The following is a 14,604-nucleotide window of genomic DNA, read 5'->3' on the forward strand; positions in this document are numbered from 1 at the left end:
GGCTGGAGAGAAAATGCTACAAAAAATGGCTTTCACCCCAGACGGCTCACTTGATTTTTGACAACCCTTAGGCTGTAACTACTTGTTAGATCCTTCTTGTGTATCTCTGTCTTCCTGAGAAACCACTTTGAAGATACCATCATGTATTACAGCAGTCATTGATATTTTCCTACTAATCTATCAAAAAAACCCCCCCCAAAAAAAAAAACCCCAATAAATTGCCTAGATCCAATAGTCATATAGAGCATTCTACCCAACAAAACCAAGATACATGTTCAAGTACATGTGGGACATTTGCCAGGGTAAACTATGTGTTAGGTTACAAATTAAGTAAGTATTGGTGTTAGGATGTTAAATGTAGATCTTGTGGTAACGACAAAGAAAATAACCATAGAATATACACAAGGAGATAAGAAGGAAATTTAAAAGTTGTGTAAAAAGTCAACTAAAGACAAGAAGGGACAATCAAGCAGGAAATTAAGGACAACAATCAAGAGAGCATAGAAAGTATGCTTAACTACAATAACTGAAGTTAGAAACCAATAATCAAAGGAAAACCGAACATTTCACTAATGTATGGAAATTAAACAGTGTGCTCTTAACCAGTAGGTAAAAAAAGAAACTACAAAGAAAATTAGAAAATACTTAGGGACAAAGGAAAACAAAACCTGAACGTACTAAAGCTTATGGGATGTGGCAAAAGCGTTTAGAGGGAAATTTTTAGCTGAAACACTTAAATTAAAAACGAAAAATCTGGGGCTGGGGATATAGGTCAGTGGTACAGTGCCTTCCTGGCAAGAGCAAGGTCCTGAGTTTAATTCCTGGAACCGGGGCTGGGGATTTAGCTCAGCGGCGCAGCACCTGCCTGGCAAGCACAAGGGCGTGAGTTCAATTCCTGGTACCAGAAAACAAACAAACAAAAAATAATTCCTGGAACCAAAAAAGAAAAAAAAAAAAAAAAGAAATATCTGGGTGCAGTGGGACACACCTGTAATCCCAGCATTCTGGAGGCCAAAGCAGGAAGATCACCACAAGTTTGAGGCCACCCTCAGCTATATAGCAAGTTCAAAGCCAGCCTGAACTGCACAGTGAGACCCTGTCTCAAAAAAACAAAACAAAAATCTCCAGGTAGCAACCTAATTTTATAGCTTATAGAAATAGAAAAGGAAAAACAAGTTAAACCAAAAACTAGCAGAAAGAAAGCAATAGTAGACATTTGAGCAGAGTTAAATGAAATAGAGATTTGAAAAATAATAGAGGAAATTAATGAAACCTAAAATTGCTTCTTCTAAGGTTTCCCACAATTCATAAACCTTTGGCTAAATTGACTAAGGAAGCTCAAATTATTGAAATCAGACATTAAAGTGAGGATATTACTGCTGAATGTACAGAAATAAAAATTATTGTAAGAGTACTGTGAGTTATACGCCAACAAAATGGGTAACTCAGAAAAAATAGATTCCTAGACACACAGTTCATCAAGACTGAATCATGAGCCAGGGATGTAGCTCAGTGGCACAGTGCCTGCCTGGCAAGCACAAAGCCCTGAGTTCAATTCCTGGTACAAAAAACAAAACAAACAAATGAACAAAAAAGACTGAATCATGAAGAAACAGAAATTCCAGGTAAGTTTGTAGCTAGAACATGCTTGAATTAGTAACTAGGACTCTCTTGACCAAGAAAAGTACTGCACCTGGTGGCTTTGCTGAGAATTCTAGCAAATATTTAAAGAAAAACTAACACTAGTTCTTAAACTTTTCCAAAAATATTGAAGAGGGAGCTCTACTTAGCTTTCTATCAGGCCAACATTACTCTGGTATCAAAACCAGATAGAGACTCTCCAAGAAACCACAAATTTATGAACAGTTGATGAAAAATTCAAAAAACCTCAACAAAATACTGACCAAATTCAGCAGCATAGGAAAAAGTTATGTGCCATGACAAAGTAGGATTTATTTCTGGAATGCAAGGATAATAATTCAGTATAAGAATATCAAAAGTAATGCATTACATTAACAGATGATGCAGAAAACCCACACATGATCATCTTACTTGATACAGAAAAGCACTTGACAAAATTCACCTTTTTATGAAAAACTCAACAAACTAGGAATAGAAGAAAACTATCTATACAGAGTAGAGACCACATATGAAAACCTCCAGCTAACATACTCCAAGGTAAAAGACTGAAAGTTCTAAATCAGGAATAGGATAATGATGCCCACTTTTACTACTTGTAGTCAGTAGAGTATTGGAAATTCTAATCAGAGAAAGTAGGTAAGAAAAGTTGGGGGAGGGTCTGGGGATTTAGCTCAGCGGCAAAGCGCCTGCCTGGCAAGCGCAAGGTTGTGAGTTTGGTTCCCGGTACCGGAGAAAAACCGAAAAAAAAAAAAAAAAAAAAAAAAAGTGGGGGGGAAAGACACCTGAATTGAAAAGTAAAATTACCTGTTTGCAGAGATGACCTTATCCATCGAAGACCATAAAGATCACATGCGTACACAAAAACACACACAAAACGTGGATTTCCTGGTAGATCGAGAATATAAAATAGCAAAACTTAAAAATCAGTTCCATATCTGTACACTAACAAATAATCCTAAAAAGAAATGAGAAAAATAATAATTCCACTTTAGGATCAAAAGAATAAAATACTTAAGAGTTAACCAAGGAGATGAAAGACTTGTAAATAAACTACAAAACTCCCTGAAAGAAACTAAAGTCATAAATAAATGGAAAGACATCACATGCTTGTGGACTGGAAAACTTGAGGTCAGAATGGCAGTACTACCAAACCTATACACAGTTTCAGGGCAATCTCAATCACAACCTATTGAGTGCTGTCTTGCAGAAACAAAAATTCATCCTAAATTTCACATGGAATCTCAAGGAACTTTGAATACTTAAAACAAATCATGAAAAAGAACAAAGTTAAGCTGGGCATGGTGGTGCACACCTGTAATCCGAGCACTCAGAAAGCTGAGGCAGGAGGATCGTTGCAAGTTGAGGCCAGCCTCCACTACAGAGTTGAGTTCAAGGCCAGCCTGAACTGCATATCAAGACCCTGTCTCAAAAACACACACACAAAGAAAAAAAAAAAAGAACAAAGTTGAAGGACTCACAGTTCCTGATTCCAAAATTTGCTGCAAAGCAAGAATAATTCTGACTTTGGTACTGGTATACAGAGAGACTTACTAGACCAACAGCAAAGAGACAAACTCTTGCACATATGGGCAAGTAATAATCAACAGGAGTGCCATGTGTGGAAAAGAGTGTATTCAACAAACATTGAGAAAACTGTATATCTACAGGGAATGAATGAAAGTAAAATCTACCTAAAAGCATATGTAAAAATTTACTGGCTAGATTTGATTTCTTGAAAATGACACCGAAATAATAGGCAACATAAGAAAATGTAAATTATTAATTGACTTTTTTTTTTTTTTTTAATGTTTTTGAGACAGAGTCTCGCTATGCAGTTCAGACCAGCTTTGAGTTGACTTTGTAGCCCAGGCTGGTCTCAAACTCCCAACAGTCCTCCTGTCTCAGCCTCCCAAGTGTGCTGGGATTACAAGCATGTGCCACCACGCCTGGCTAGAAAATGTAAATTAGACCATCAAAATTTAAGACTTTTTGGGGGGTCAGGCATGGTGGCGCATGGCTATAATCCCAGCACTCAGGAGGCTGAGGCAGGAGGATCACTGCAAGTTTGAACCAACCTGGGATACACAGTAAACCTGAGCTACATAGTGAGACTCTGTCTCAAAAACAAAAAAAAATTAAGACTTTTGTTTATCAAAGGAAGAGAATATATTTGCAGGTCATATTTGATAAAGGATTAATATCCAGAGTATATAAAATATGTACCATTCAACAAAAAAGGAACACCTCAAATTAAAAAATGGACAAAGGATTTGAATAGCCTTTTTTTCAAATAAAGACACACAAATGGCCAATATGTCAGTCTATTTTCCACCACTGTAATGAAATACCTGAGATAATCAAGTTAACAAAGAAAAAGGTTTGTTGCCAGTTTTGGAGTTTTCAGTCTGGTTGGCCTCATTGGTTTGGGTGTGTGATAAGGCAATACCACATAGCAGAGCAAAACTGCTTATATTGTGAGCCAGGGACAAACAGAAAGAAGCAGCCTGGAGCCCCACAGCCCCCTTTGGGGGTGCACTCCCCAGTGACTGTGTTCCTCCCATTAGGCCCTACTGTTACATGTTCCAGTGCTTCCCAATAGCACCACCTGGAGACCACAGTCAACACCCAGCCAGTAGCCGCCAGTCAGCACATGAAAAGATCCTCACCACCATTAATCATTAGAGAAATGGAAACGAAGGCCAGAGGAGATACCGCTTTGTAATCATTAGCATGGCTGTTACAGAGAAATAGAAGGCAGTCAGTGTTGGTGAGGATGCAGAGCAAGTAGAACCCTTGTACACTGCTGGCGGAAATGGTATGGAAAACAGTACAGAGTATTAGAAAACTGAAGGGTCAGGGATATAGCTCAGGGCACAAGTGCCTGCCTGGCAAGTGTAAGGTCCTGAGTTCAATTTCTGGTACCAAAAAAAAAAAAAAAAAAAAAAAAAGAGAAAACTGAATGTCAAATTGCCACTTGGTCCAGTAATTCCACTCCTGGATATACAGTCTACCCATAAGAATCAAAAGTAAAAACTCAAATATTTGTACAGTTGTCTTGTTACTTTTCTCTCATGGCTGAGACAAAATACCTGATGTTCAGAAGTAAGGAAGGAAAGCACAGCTGGCTCCAAGGCAGAGTGGCACATGGTAGAGAGCAACAGCTGACTGAAAAACAGCAAAAGCAGCAAGAGCAAAAAAGTGAAGAGCGGAGGGCAAGCCTCTTTCCCTCCCTTATATTATATCCAGGCTACCTGCCTCGGGGTGGATGTAGCTGTCACACCCATAATCCCAGTATTGGACTATGAGTCAATCAAAAACTCTAGAAGCCCATCCCATGACTGCATGAGGCTTTGCAGGGGACATCTAGACACAAACCATAACACCAGTGTATGTGGCAGAATTATTCGCAGCAGCCAGATAACATGTCCACTGATAAAGAATGGATAAAGTACATACACATGCCGTGAAATACTGCTTAGTGCGCGCTTTTGCAGTGGATGAATCCTGGATAACTGCAAGTGAAATAAGCCAAACAGAAGGACATACATTCTGCTATTCCAATTACTTTAGTCATGTAGAGCCAGACGTACAGAGACAGAAAGTGAAATGGTTGTGACCGGGGCCTGGGGGCAGGGGGGATGGGAAGTTACTGTTGAGGTTCCAGGCCTTCAGTAGGGTAAAGCAGAGAATCTGTTCGAGATGATTGTGAATGCATTTAATGCCACTGAACTGTGTGCTTTGAGGTGGTAAAAACAGTAAATTTGTGTTCTGTGTAAAAATTAAAAACCTCACAGAGGCTGCTCCTCCTGTCTCATGTTGGGCCAGTACCTGTGCTTCATCCCTCCAGAGCCCTCCCTGCCCGTGCTGGCCCCCATGCTGTGCTCGCAGGACCCTAGACACTGCCGCACTGCCTCACCCAGGTCCCTCCCACTTTGTTCTTCACTCTGTGCCCTCTTTCTCTTGGGCCGTGCTCCCAGGCCCAGGGTTGGAAGCTCCGTCCCAGTGCGTCCTCCATTCTGTAAGTCTTTTGTGTGTGTGTCTCTGTGTGTGTGTGTGGTGCTAGGGATTGAACCCAGGGCCTTGTGCATGCAAGGCAAGAGCTCTACCACCGAGCCCCAGCTCCAGCGCCTCATCCTCCGTTCTGAACAGTACTGAGGAGATAAAAATAAAGCTGGGCAGGGGACAAGGACAGGTATAGAGATGTTTCCAGGTTAAATGGCCAAGTTCCTCTTGAGTACCCAGCATGTGACAGGAAGCTTAATGTGCTGTGACCCACACCTCATGAGTGGAGAAACCGAGGCACTAGTTAGTGGCAGAGGTGGCCTCAAGACACCTGTTTTGAGTGCTTCCCTGTACCCCACCTGTGCCTGTCAGAACCAAGAAGGCCGCAGCTGTGGGATTTGGGGAAGGACCAGTGAAGTTTAGTCTGTGTGTTGGAATAATAAGAACTTCAGTCGCCCAAATGGTTCAACACTGTTGATTAGGTTAGGCCGCTGGTGGCAAACCTATGGCATGTGTGCCGCAGCTGGCTCTATTAGCATTGAAAGCTCTAAAAGGTTCGCCATCACTGAGTGAGGCTATGTGATCTTCTAAATTCATAAACTCAGAATATGTTAGGCTTTATTGTTTACTTTTTTGGAGTTTTTTTTGCTCTTCTGCCTGAATTTAAAGTTCCAAAACTTCAGGGCTCTTGCTTTTTGTGTGAATACCCCAAGCAGCCCACCCAGGACTTTGAATGCCGTGGCTGGGTAGAGACAGGGGCGTAGGGTCTTGGAAGGCGCAGTGCTGGCGTCCACCCTGCTCAAGGTCCAGAAGTCCACCTCGAGAGCCAGGCTGGCTCCCTGATGAGTGCGCTGTGTCTTGTGTTCCAGGCACACATGGCGTTCAGGGACTTGGCTGTGGATTTCTCCCAGGAGGAGTGGAGCCTGCTGAGTCCTGCCCAGCGCAGCCTGTACAGGGAAGTGATGCTGGAGACCTACAGCCACCTGGCATCTCTGGGTATGTGCACGCGCTTGCTCCTGGGAAGTTTGGGCCATGTGGGCTGCTCTCTTGCTTACTGACTTGGGCCCTGGGTTGGACTGAAAAGCAAAGGTGTTGTTTCCCTAGGAAGGTCTGAATTTATAGACTTGAAAATGGGTAGGAGCATGCATAGGTGCATGTGGTGCAGTGTGTGTGTGTGTGTGTGTGTGTGTGTGTGTGTGTGTGTGTATTTCTAGTATTTCTAGGCTTTTTTTCTAGGTCAGGGCTCTCTTCCCAGGTTAACTTCTCTAACTGGTAGAGGTGCCTTCCCCAGCATAGACAGGTGCTGGGGGGCCTTCACGGAGCTTACCTCCCCACTGACCTGGGTCCGTGTTGTACCCTCTGCACGTCCTCACTCAGGTGGGCCCATGACCCCAGAGCCTACTTTTTGTTTGTGTTTCTTTGTTTATTTGAGACAGAGTCTCACTATACAGTTCAGGCTGGCCTTGAACTCACTTGTAGCTCAGACTGGCCTTGAACTCTCATTGATCCTCCTGCCTCAGCCTCCCGAGTGCTGGGATTATAGGTGTGCATCACCACACCCGGCCCCCAGAGGCTGTATTTAACTTGTTTTCTTCTCACATGAGCAGGAATTCCATTTTCTAAACCAAAACTCATCACACAGCTGGAGCAGGGGAAAGAAATGTGGCGAGAAGAGAGAAAATGTCCGCCGGCCATCTGTCCAGGTGAGTGGGAGGAAAGCAGGCTAGTGGGATACAGGGAGGGACGCCTCTCTTGACTCGCTGGCCAGTGCAGCCCCTTCCAGATGGTCTTTAGTCACAGGAGGGCTCACTGGTGTCTCCCTTCTTTCTCCTCCAGCCTTTGTCCCCCTTGTTTATGGGTTCCTTTCTCTTGTTGCCTTTATTAAGAAAAGATTGACAAGAATATAACAAGAGCTAGAGCTAGGGAGAGAAGGTAACACCAATCAGAAGGAAGGAATACTCAAAGGCTATTTGAGAGATTGAAATAGGGTTTATAGTATAGAGCGGCTGTTCAAGTTCTGTACGCAGATAATAAGCGCTGAGTGCCTCTCGGTCTGTGTGTGTAACCTTGTAGCCAGAGCTCCTGACTGAAGTTAGCCAGACTTTTCATTTAGAGCTTTAGCTGAAGCAAGAAAGACTTTCTTGAGAAACCAGCCCTTTAAGGTCATCGGGAGTTTGATTTTTGTTTTGTCTTACTTACTTTTGGTGCAGAGGTTGAACCTAGGGCCTTGTGTGTGCTAAGCATGTGCTGTACCACTGAGCTACACCTTCAGTTTTCAGTTTCTAATTTGAATTTGGATATTACTGAGTTTTACAATTTCATTTATTTATGTATTTGTTTATTTTATTTTATTTTATTTTATTTTTTTTGGTTTTTCTCCGGTACCGGGAACCGAACTCATGACCTTGCGCTTGCCAGGCAGGCGCTTTTTGCCGCTGAGCTAAATCCCCAGCCCCTATGTATTTGTTTATTTATTGGTCTTTTTGAGACAGGGTCTTACTATGCAGTTCAGGGTGGCTTTGAGCTCACTTTGTAGCCCAGGCTGGTCTCAAACTCGCAATTATCCTCCTGCTTCAGCCTCCTGAGTGCTGGGATTACAGGTGTGTGCCACCACGCCCAGCAAGTTTTTAAATTTTAAATTCATATCAGTACTCATTAGTTTCTTTAAACTTGTAAGTACAGGAGTACCTGCAGATTTTTTTTTTTTTTTTGGTTTTTTTGAGACAAGGTCTCTCATGCAGTTTAGGTTGGCCTTGAGCTCACTTTGTAGCCCAAGCTGGCCTCAGACTTGCAAAGATCCTCCTGCCTCCCGAGGGCTGGGATTATAGGCGTGCACCACCATGCCTGGCTGCACCTGCAGATTTAAAATACTTTTTAAACTGCTGGGCATGGTAACACACACCAGTAATCCCAGTACTTGGGAGGCTGAGGCAGGGGGATAGTTGCGAGTTCAAGACCAACCTAGGTTTCATAATGAGTTCAAGGCCAGCCTGAAATGCATACTGAGATATGCATTTCTGTCCCCCCAAAAAAGTTTATAAATGAATTAATTAATTTGGTAATATTTTATGTTGTTTCTCAGACTAAAGAGTCCTAGAGTGTACACATAATGGCATTTTACAAGTATCTGAGAAGACTGACCTATGGAAAATTGAAATTTTGCTTTCCTGTTTCTTCTGTTCTCCATATGGATGTTAACATTTCTCTGAGGGGCCCACTGTAATTCTGAGTTCTACTTCCTGTAGATAAAAGCCCACCGCTTCCCCCTGGGCATAGAAGTTAGTATCCATGTTGGAGGCCTTGGTCCCCACACAGTGGGGGCGGGGTTATTTCCTGTGTCAAAGTCACTGTCACCAAATCACACAGAACAGACACAGGAGTGCCTTGGAGGTGTGTGAGCAGACTCGGGGTGTCAGCAGCAAGCCCCTCTGTCTGGTCAAGAGGGATACACCCTGTAGAGGGCATCTGAAAATGCCCAGGGGCGAGGCAGGAATCCCAAGTCAGCTCTTAAGTTTTGGAACCTCAGACAGTTTATTCTTCAGAGAATAAACTTCTGAAAAATAAGTGAAAACAGTCAGCGTTGCATCACTGCTGAGAGAGAGAGCTGCTGGGCCAGCTGCCCTGAGTGGCCCTGAGTACCGGAGCGGGAGTTGTACAGCGGCTGGGCAGGGAGGGAGGGTGGCAGGTGGGAGACCAGACCCAAGGTCCCTCAGATGCCAGGCGGCCTCTCAGGTGGAATGCTTCAGAGGGAATAATTCTGGAACACAGATGCATACCCAGCTCTAAATTTTATCATTCATTGGTTTAGAAAATAGTATTTCAGTAGATCCAGTAAGAATGATACTAGTTTCTCAGTCCCTACCTTCTCTCCCTCCCTCTCTTCTCTCTCTCTCCTCTCTCTTCCTCTCTCTCCTCTCCTTCTACCTTTCCCTCCCTCCCTTCCTGTCCTTCCACCACCCCGCTCCTGGGCCCCTTGTTGCAGTGCTGGTCACTGAACCTGACCTTGCACATGCTGGGCAGTTGTTCTACCACTGAGCTATATGCCCAGCCCAACACCTTCTTTCCCACTGATTGCTGGGAAGAATTTGATTTACAGTAATTATGGATGTTAGCAGAGTTTAGAGATCGGATGGGGGCACCGGCTCTGTTTGTGTTGTGTGCTGCCGTGGGCCCGTTGCCTTATAGAAAGCCTGGCCCACAGTCACCCCCGAGTACACGCTTGTCACCTGTGGGCCGGGCCAGCACTGGTGTCCATGCACTTTCTCTAAGCGTGTGCTTCCTGCACGAAGGGTCCTCCAACCAATCGGAACGACTGCTCTGTTGTGCGTTTGTCCCATAGGGAAGTGGGTTTTGTGGCTGCACAGGCCTCAGTCTGCACAGGCCTCAGTTTGTGGATGTGGCTTCCACTGGTGTGTGTTGTGACTTAGGAGGTAACCACCGGAGTGCTGACGGCACAGACTTTTGCGCAGTCCCACACCGGATGCTGCCTGTGATGCTTGGTAGCCTGTGGTGTGGAGTGGGTATTCTGGATGCAGCAGCAGATGCAAGATGGAGACCGGCCAGAAGGGACGACTTGGTCGGATCTCACCTAACTCTCGGGCTTTTGAAGGGCAGGATTGAGGCTCAGCACTGTTTAGGCACAGTCGCTGGGGCTGCCCTCAGAGGCATCCATTCTGACTCGGGCTTTTCTCTCTGCAGCAGAACCGAAGCCAGAGCTCCAGCCAGGTCCTTTCTGCTCCCCAGATTTCTCGGCTCAGAAGATCCCCGTGCAGCACGTGCTGTGCGGCCAGCCCCCCTGGTTGGTGACGTGCTTGTGCGCAGGAAGGCCTGTCCTGCCAGGGGCTCTGCGCGCGGGGGACCCAGAGGACCGGGAGAAGCAGCCGCAAGCCTCGGAGGGGCCCGCCTGGGGTGTGGAGGCCGAGGGCGGTGACAGCGAGGGCACCAAGCCTTGCTTTGGGAAGACGAAGAGAAGGACTTTGGGCGTGTTCTCCGGGCCACTGCAGGAGCAGCTGGGCGGGGGCCTGCACGGGGTGGGGGTGGGGGCGGAGGCTGGCTCAGCACCGCCGGGGACCCCTGAGGTCACAGACAAGTTGCTGACGAGCATGGAGGTCTTAGGGTTTGGGACGGTCAACTGCGGCGAGTGCGGCCTGGGCTTTAGCAAGATGAGCAACCTGCTGAGCCACCAGCGCGTGCACGCGGGCACGAAGCCGTACGTGTGCGGGGTGTGCGAGAAGGGCTTCAGCCTCAAGAAGAGCCTGGCCCGGCACCAGAAGGCGCACTCGGGGGAGAAGCCCATCGTGTGCGGCGAGTGCGGCCGGGGCTTCAACCGCAAGTCCACGCTGGTCATCCACGAGCGCACGCACTCGGGGGAGAAGCCGTACGCGTGCGGGGAGTGCGGGCGCGGCTTCAGCCAGAAGTCCAACCTCATCATCCACCAGCGCACGCACTCGGGCGAGAAGCCCTACGTGTGCCGCGAGTGCGGCAAGGGCTTCAGCCAGAAGTCGGCCGTGGTCAGGCACCAGCGCACGCACCTCGAGGAGAAGACCATCGTGTGCGGCGACTGCGGCCTGGGCTTCAGCGACAGGTCCAACCTCGTCTCGCACCAGCGCACGCACTCGGGCGAGAAGCCGTACGCGTGCACGGAGTGCGGCCGCTGCTTCCGGCAGAGGACCACGCTGGTCAACCACCAGCGCACGCACTCCAAGGAGAAGCCGTACGTGTGCGCGGTGTGCGGGCACAGCTTCAGCCAGAACTCCACGCTCATCTCCCACCGCCGCACGCACACGGGCGAGAAGCCCTACGTGTGCCCCGAGTGTGGCCGCGGCTTCAGCCTCAAGTCGCACCTCAACAGGCACCGCCACACCCACTCCGGGGAGAAGCCCATCGCGTGCGGGGAGTGCGGGCGCGGCTTCAGCCAGCAGTCCAACCTGGTCCGGCACCAGCGCACGCACTCGGGGGAGAAGCCCCTGGTGTGCGAGGACTGCGGCAAAGGCTTCAGCCAGAAGTCCAACCTCGTGGCACACCGGCGGACACACTCGGGGGAGAAGCCGTACGTGTGCCGGGAGTGCGGCAAGGGCTTCAGCCACCAGGCCGGGCTCATCCGGCACAGGCGGAAGCACCTGAAGGAGCAGCCGTCCGCCTGCCGGCAGTGCGCGCTGGGCTTCGGCGACAGGCCCGCGCTGATCAGGCACCGGCGGGCGCACTCGGAAGCAAGGCCGTGTGTGTGCGGCGAGTGCGGCCAGGGCTTCATCCGGAAGGCGCTCCTGGCTTCGCACCAGCTGGCGCACAAGGGGAGGCCGCCGTACGCGTGCCCGGCCTGCGGGCAGGGCTTCAGGCAGCGGGCTCAGCTCAGCAGGCACCGGAAGGCGAGGTGCGGCCACCACAAACCCCCACCGCAGGCCGGCCCCGAGGCCCATTGCGGGCAGGGCGCTGACCTCTGGGATTCGCTTTGAAAGTGAAGGTGGTGCACGGCACTGACAGTCAACATTTTTACCCTGCCATGAAATGGGATCTAAAGAGCTATTCCGGGAGAGCTCAGAGGACACTGACTTGGTTTACTTTCTCCCCGCAAGGTCTTTCCCATGTTTTGTGGCCTTCTGTTCTAATAAACTGCTTCTTTCCAAATCTGGAGCCTTGGCTGTGTACCTTGTTCACTCCTCACAGGATGGAAGGAGGGTGCAGATACCTTGTGCTCCCGAGTCCGCTGTCCCACAGCACCCCAGTCCCTTGGCAAGACACAGGACGGAGTCACCCTGCGGGAACCGGACGGCCTGGCCCTGCATGTGGGGAGTGGGCTGTGGACCGAGATTTCAGGTGAAGGAGGGAACCGCCCAGAAAATGGCTCCCTGCAGCCCAGTTTCGTAGTGTGGCATCTCCTTCACTTGACCTGAGGCAGTTGCCTGTCTTGCTTTTCCCTTAGCTCTTGTATTTCTATGTGGTTGCCTTTTCTGGACCACCCCTAACTACCTTTATTGCTTTCTTTAGGTTTTGGTCCCTGGTCCTCCTATCCTGGGGTCCCCTTACCGCCACACTGTCCCCAGGATTCCAGGGCCTGGTCATGCAGCTGTGACCGCTCAGTTCTTTATTCCCAGAGCCTTGGGTCTCGGGCACCACGATGTGAATAATGATGGCTCATCCGGGACCTTGGTGTGCAGTAATTACGGTAACATAACCATGTTACCAGGGATACGATGCTTAAAGCCACGCCCCAATCAGTTCTGTGATACCAGAGTGCAGACTCAGTCGTGCTCCTCAGCATTGGATCTTCCCGGTGCCCATGGCAGCTGTCCTGTTAACTGGACCCTTGATTGTTCTCTAGTTGCAGAGCTAAAGATATTTTGCCATATTTGAAGATTCTTAAGCCATACCTCTTCAAGTGTGTTCCAGTCCAAAGAGGTTTTATTCAAAATAAGTGGCCTTTAAAGATCATCTCAGGTGTAGCTGTAAGACTGGTTTTTTTTTTTTGTCTTTTTGAGACAGGGCCTCACTATGCAGTTCAGACTGGTCTTGAGCTCACTTTGTTTTGTTTTTGTTTTTGTTTGTCTTTTTTTGAGGCAGAGTCTCGCTGTGCAGTTTAGGCCAGCCTTGAGCTCACTTCATAGCCCAGGCTGGTCTCAAACTCACAACGATCCTCCTGCCTCAGCCTCCCGAGTGCTGGGATTACAGGCATGCGCCACCATGCCCGGCTTAGTTGGTTTTAAGATAAAATATGTCTACATTTTTACTTGATTTACAGGGCAGGCTGCCAGATAGTTCTCCCCAGATTCCCTAGAAATATGATTTTTCATTTAAATCTGAGTAAATTTGAGGGCTGGTTGAAGCTACAACACATGCCACATTTTTCTTTTAAGATATACAGAAAATACAATTTCTTTTTTTTTTTTTTTTTGGTACTGGAAATCGAACTCACGATCTCACACTTGCCAGGCAGGCACTGTGCTGCTGAGCTATATCTCCAGTTACAATTTCATGTACTCAAATCATGGAGTATTTTTTGGTTATACAACAGTTTTCTTCTAGATGTCCTGAAACTATGATTTTTTTCAATCAAATGGGCTCAAAAGGTGAAGTTTTTGGACATAATTCCAGTGCTAGGCTTTCCTTCCTGAATACCCTGAAATTGAGACTATTTGATCCAAATTTCCTTAAGTGGTCATGGGGAAATAGTGGTCCCTGTGCTTGATTGTTCCCAGTAAATGGCCAGAAAATATTTTTATTAAAATTTACTAACATTGTGAGATTTTATTTATTTATTTTGGGTTTTTGAGATAGGGTCTCACTATATTGTTTGGGCTGGCCTGGAACTCATGACAATCCTCCTGTCTCAGCCTCCTGAGTGCAGGCATGCTACCCTGCCTGGCACATTGTGAGATGTATGCCATACCTATGCCAGATGTTCTTCCAAAATGGCCCCAAAACATGGTTTTGTTTCTTACAAATCCAAAATTAGACCAAAGTTCTTTTGCACTTAGCCCTATGCAAGCATTTCCTTCTCAAAAGTGAAATTTTTAGATATAAGTCTAATCCAAAGTTTTCCTCCAAAATGATGCGGAAAGATAACTTTTCATGTAAACTTGTGAGAAATGTAATTCTGAGCATAACTGCATATCGTGGTTTCCTTCCAGAATGATGTTAATTTTTTTAAATCCAAATTTCCTAAAGCTTGGGGCAGGAACAGTGGACTTGAGTTCTTCACCATACTTTTTCCTGAAATGGAGCCAGAATGCAGGTTGTTATCCATATTTATTCAGTTATGGATTTTTATTTATTTTTTTGTTTTGTTTTGTTTTGTTTTTGTTTTCTTCCAGTACCGGGAATCGAACTCATGACCTTGCGCTTGCCAGGCAGGCACTATGCAGCTGAGCTAAATCCCCAGCCCCCAGTTATGGATTTTTAAAAACATAAATCCAAAGGCATTTCCCCCCAGTGTAACTGAGAAATATGATTGTTCATTCAAATTAG

At 46.9% G+C, this 14,604-nt stretch overlaps 1 protein-coding gene across 8 annotated transcripts in view; it reads left to right on the forward strand.

Annotated features, from left to right (window-relative positions):
- Znf133 (zinc finger protein 133) overlaps positions 1–12,267 on the forward strand; it is a 19,736-nt gene extending 7,469 nt beyond the window's left edge. For 4 of the 8 annotated variants that reach the window (XM_005380921.1, XM_005380923.2, XM_005380922.2 and 1 more), the window contains exons 3-6: positions 5,606–5,659; positions 6,513–6,639; positions 7,251–7,346; positions 10,342–12,267. In XM_005380921.1, coding sequence (XP_005380978.1) covers positions 5,606–5,659; positions 6,513–6,639; positions 7,251–7,346; positions 10,342–12,095 — 2,031 coding nt within the window. In that variant the 3' untranslated portion in view covers positions 12,096–12,267. Of the gene's footprint in view, positions 1–5,605; positions 5,660–6,512; positions 6,640–7,250; positions 7,347–10,341 lie in introns of those variants that run through there. The other 4 variants (XM_005380926.1, XM_005380927.2, XM_005380928.2 and 1 more) reach the window with 4 other exon arrangements.
- Positions 12,268–14,604: the final 2,337 nt, after the last annotated feature.

Source organism: Chinchilla lanigera, unplaced genomic scaffold (genome assembly GCF_000276665.1).
Source record: "Chinchilla lanigera isolate Chin_1 unplaced genomic scaffold, ChiLan1.0 scaffold00014, whole genome shotgun sequence".
Taxonomy (NCBI): domain Eukaryota; kingdom Metazoa; phylum Chordata; class Mammalia; order Rodentia; family Chinchillidae; genus Chinchilla; species Chinchilla lanigera.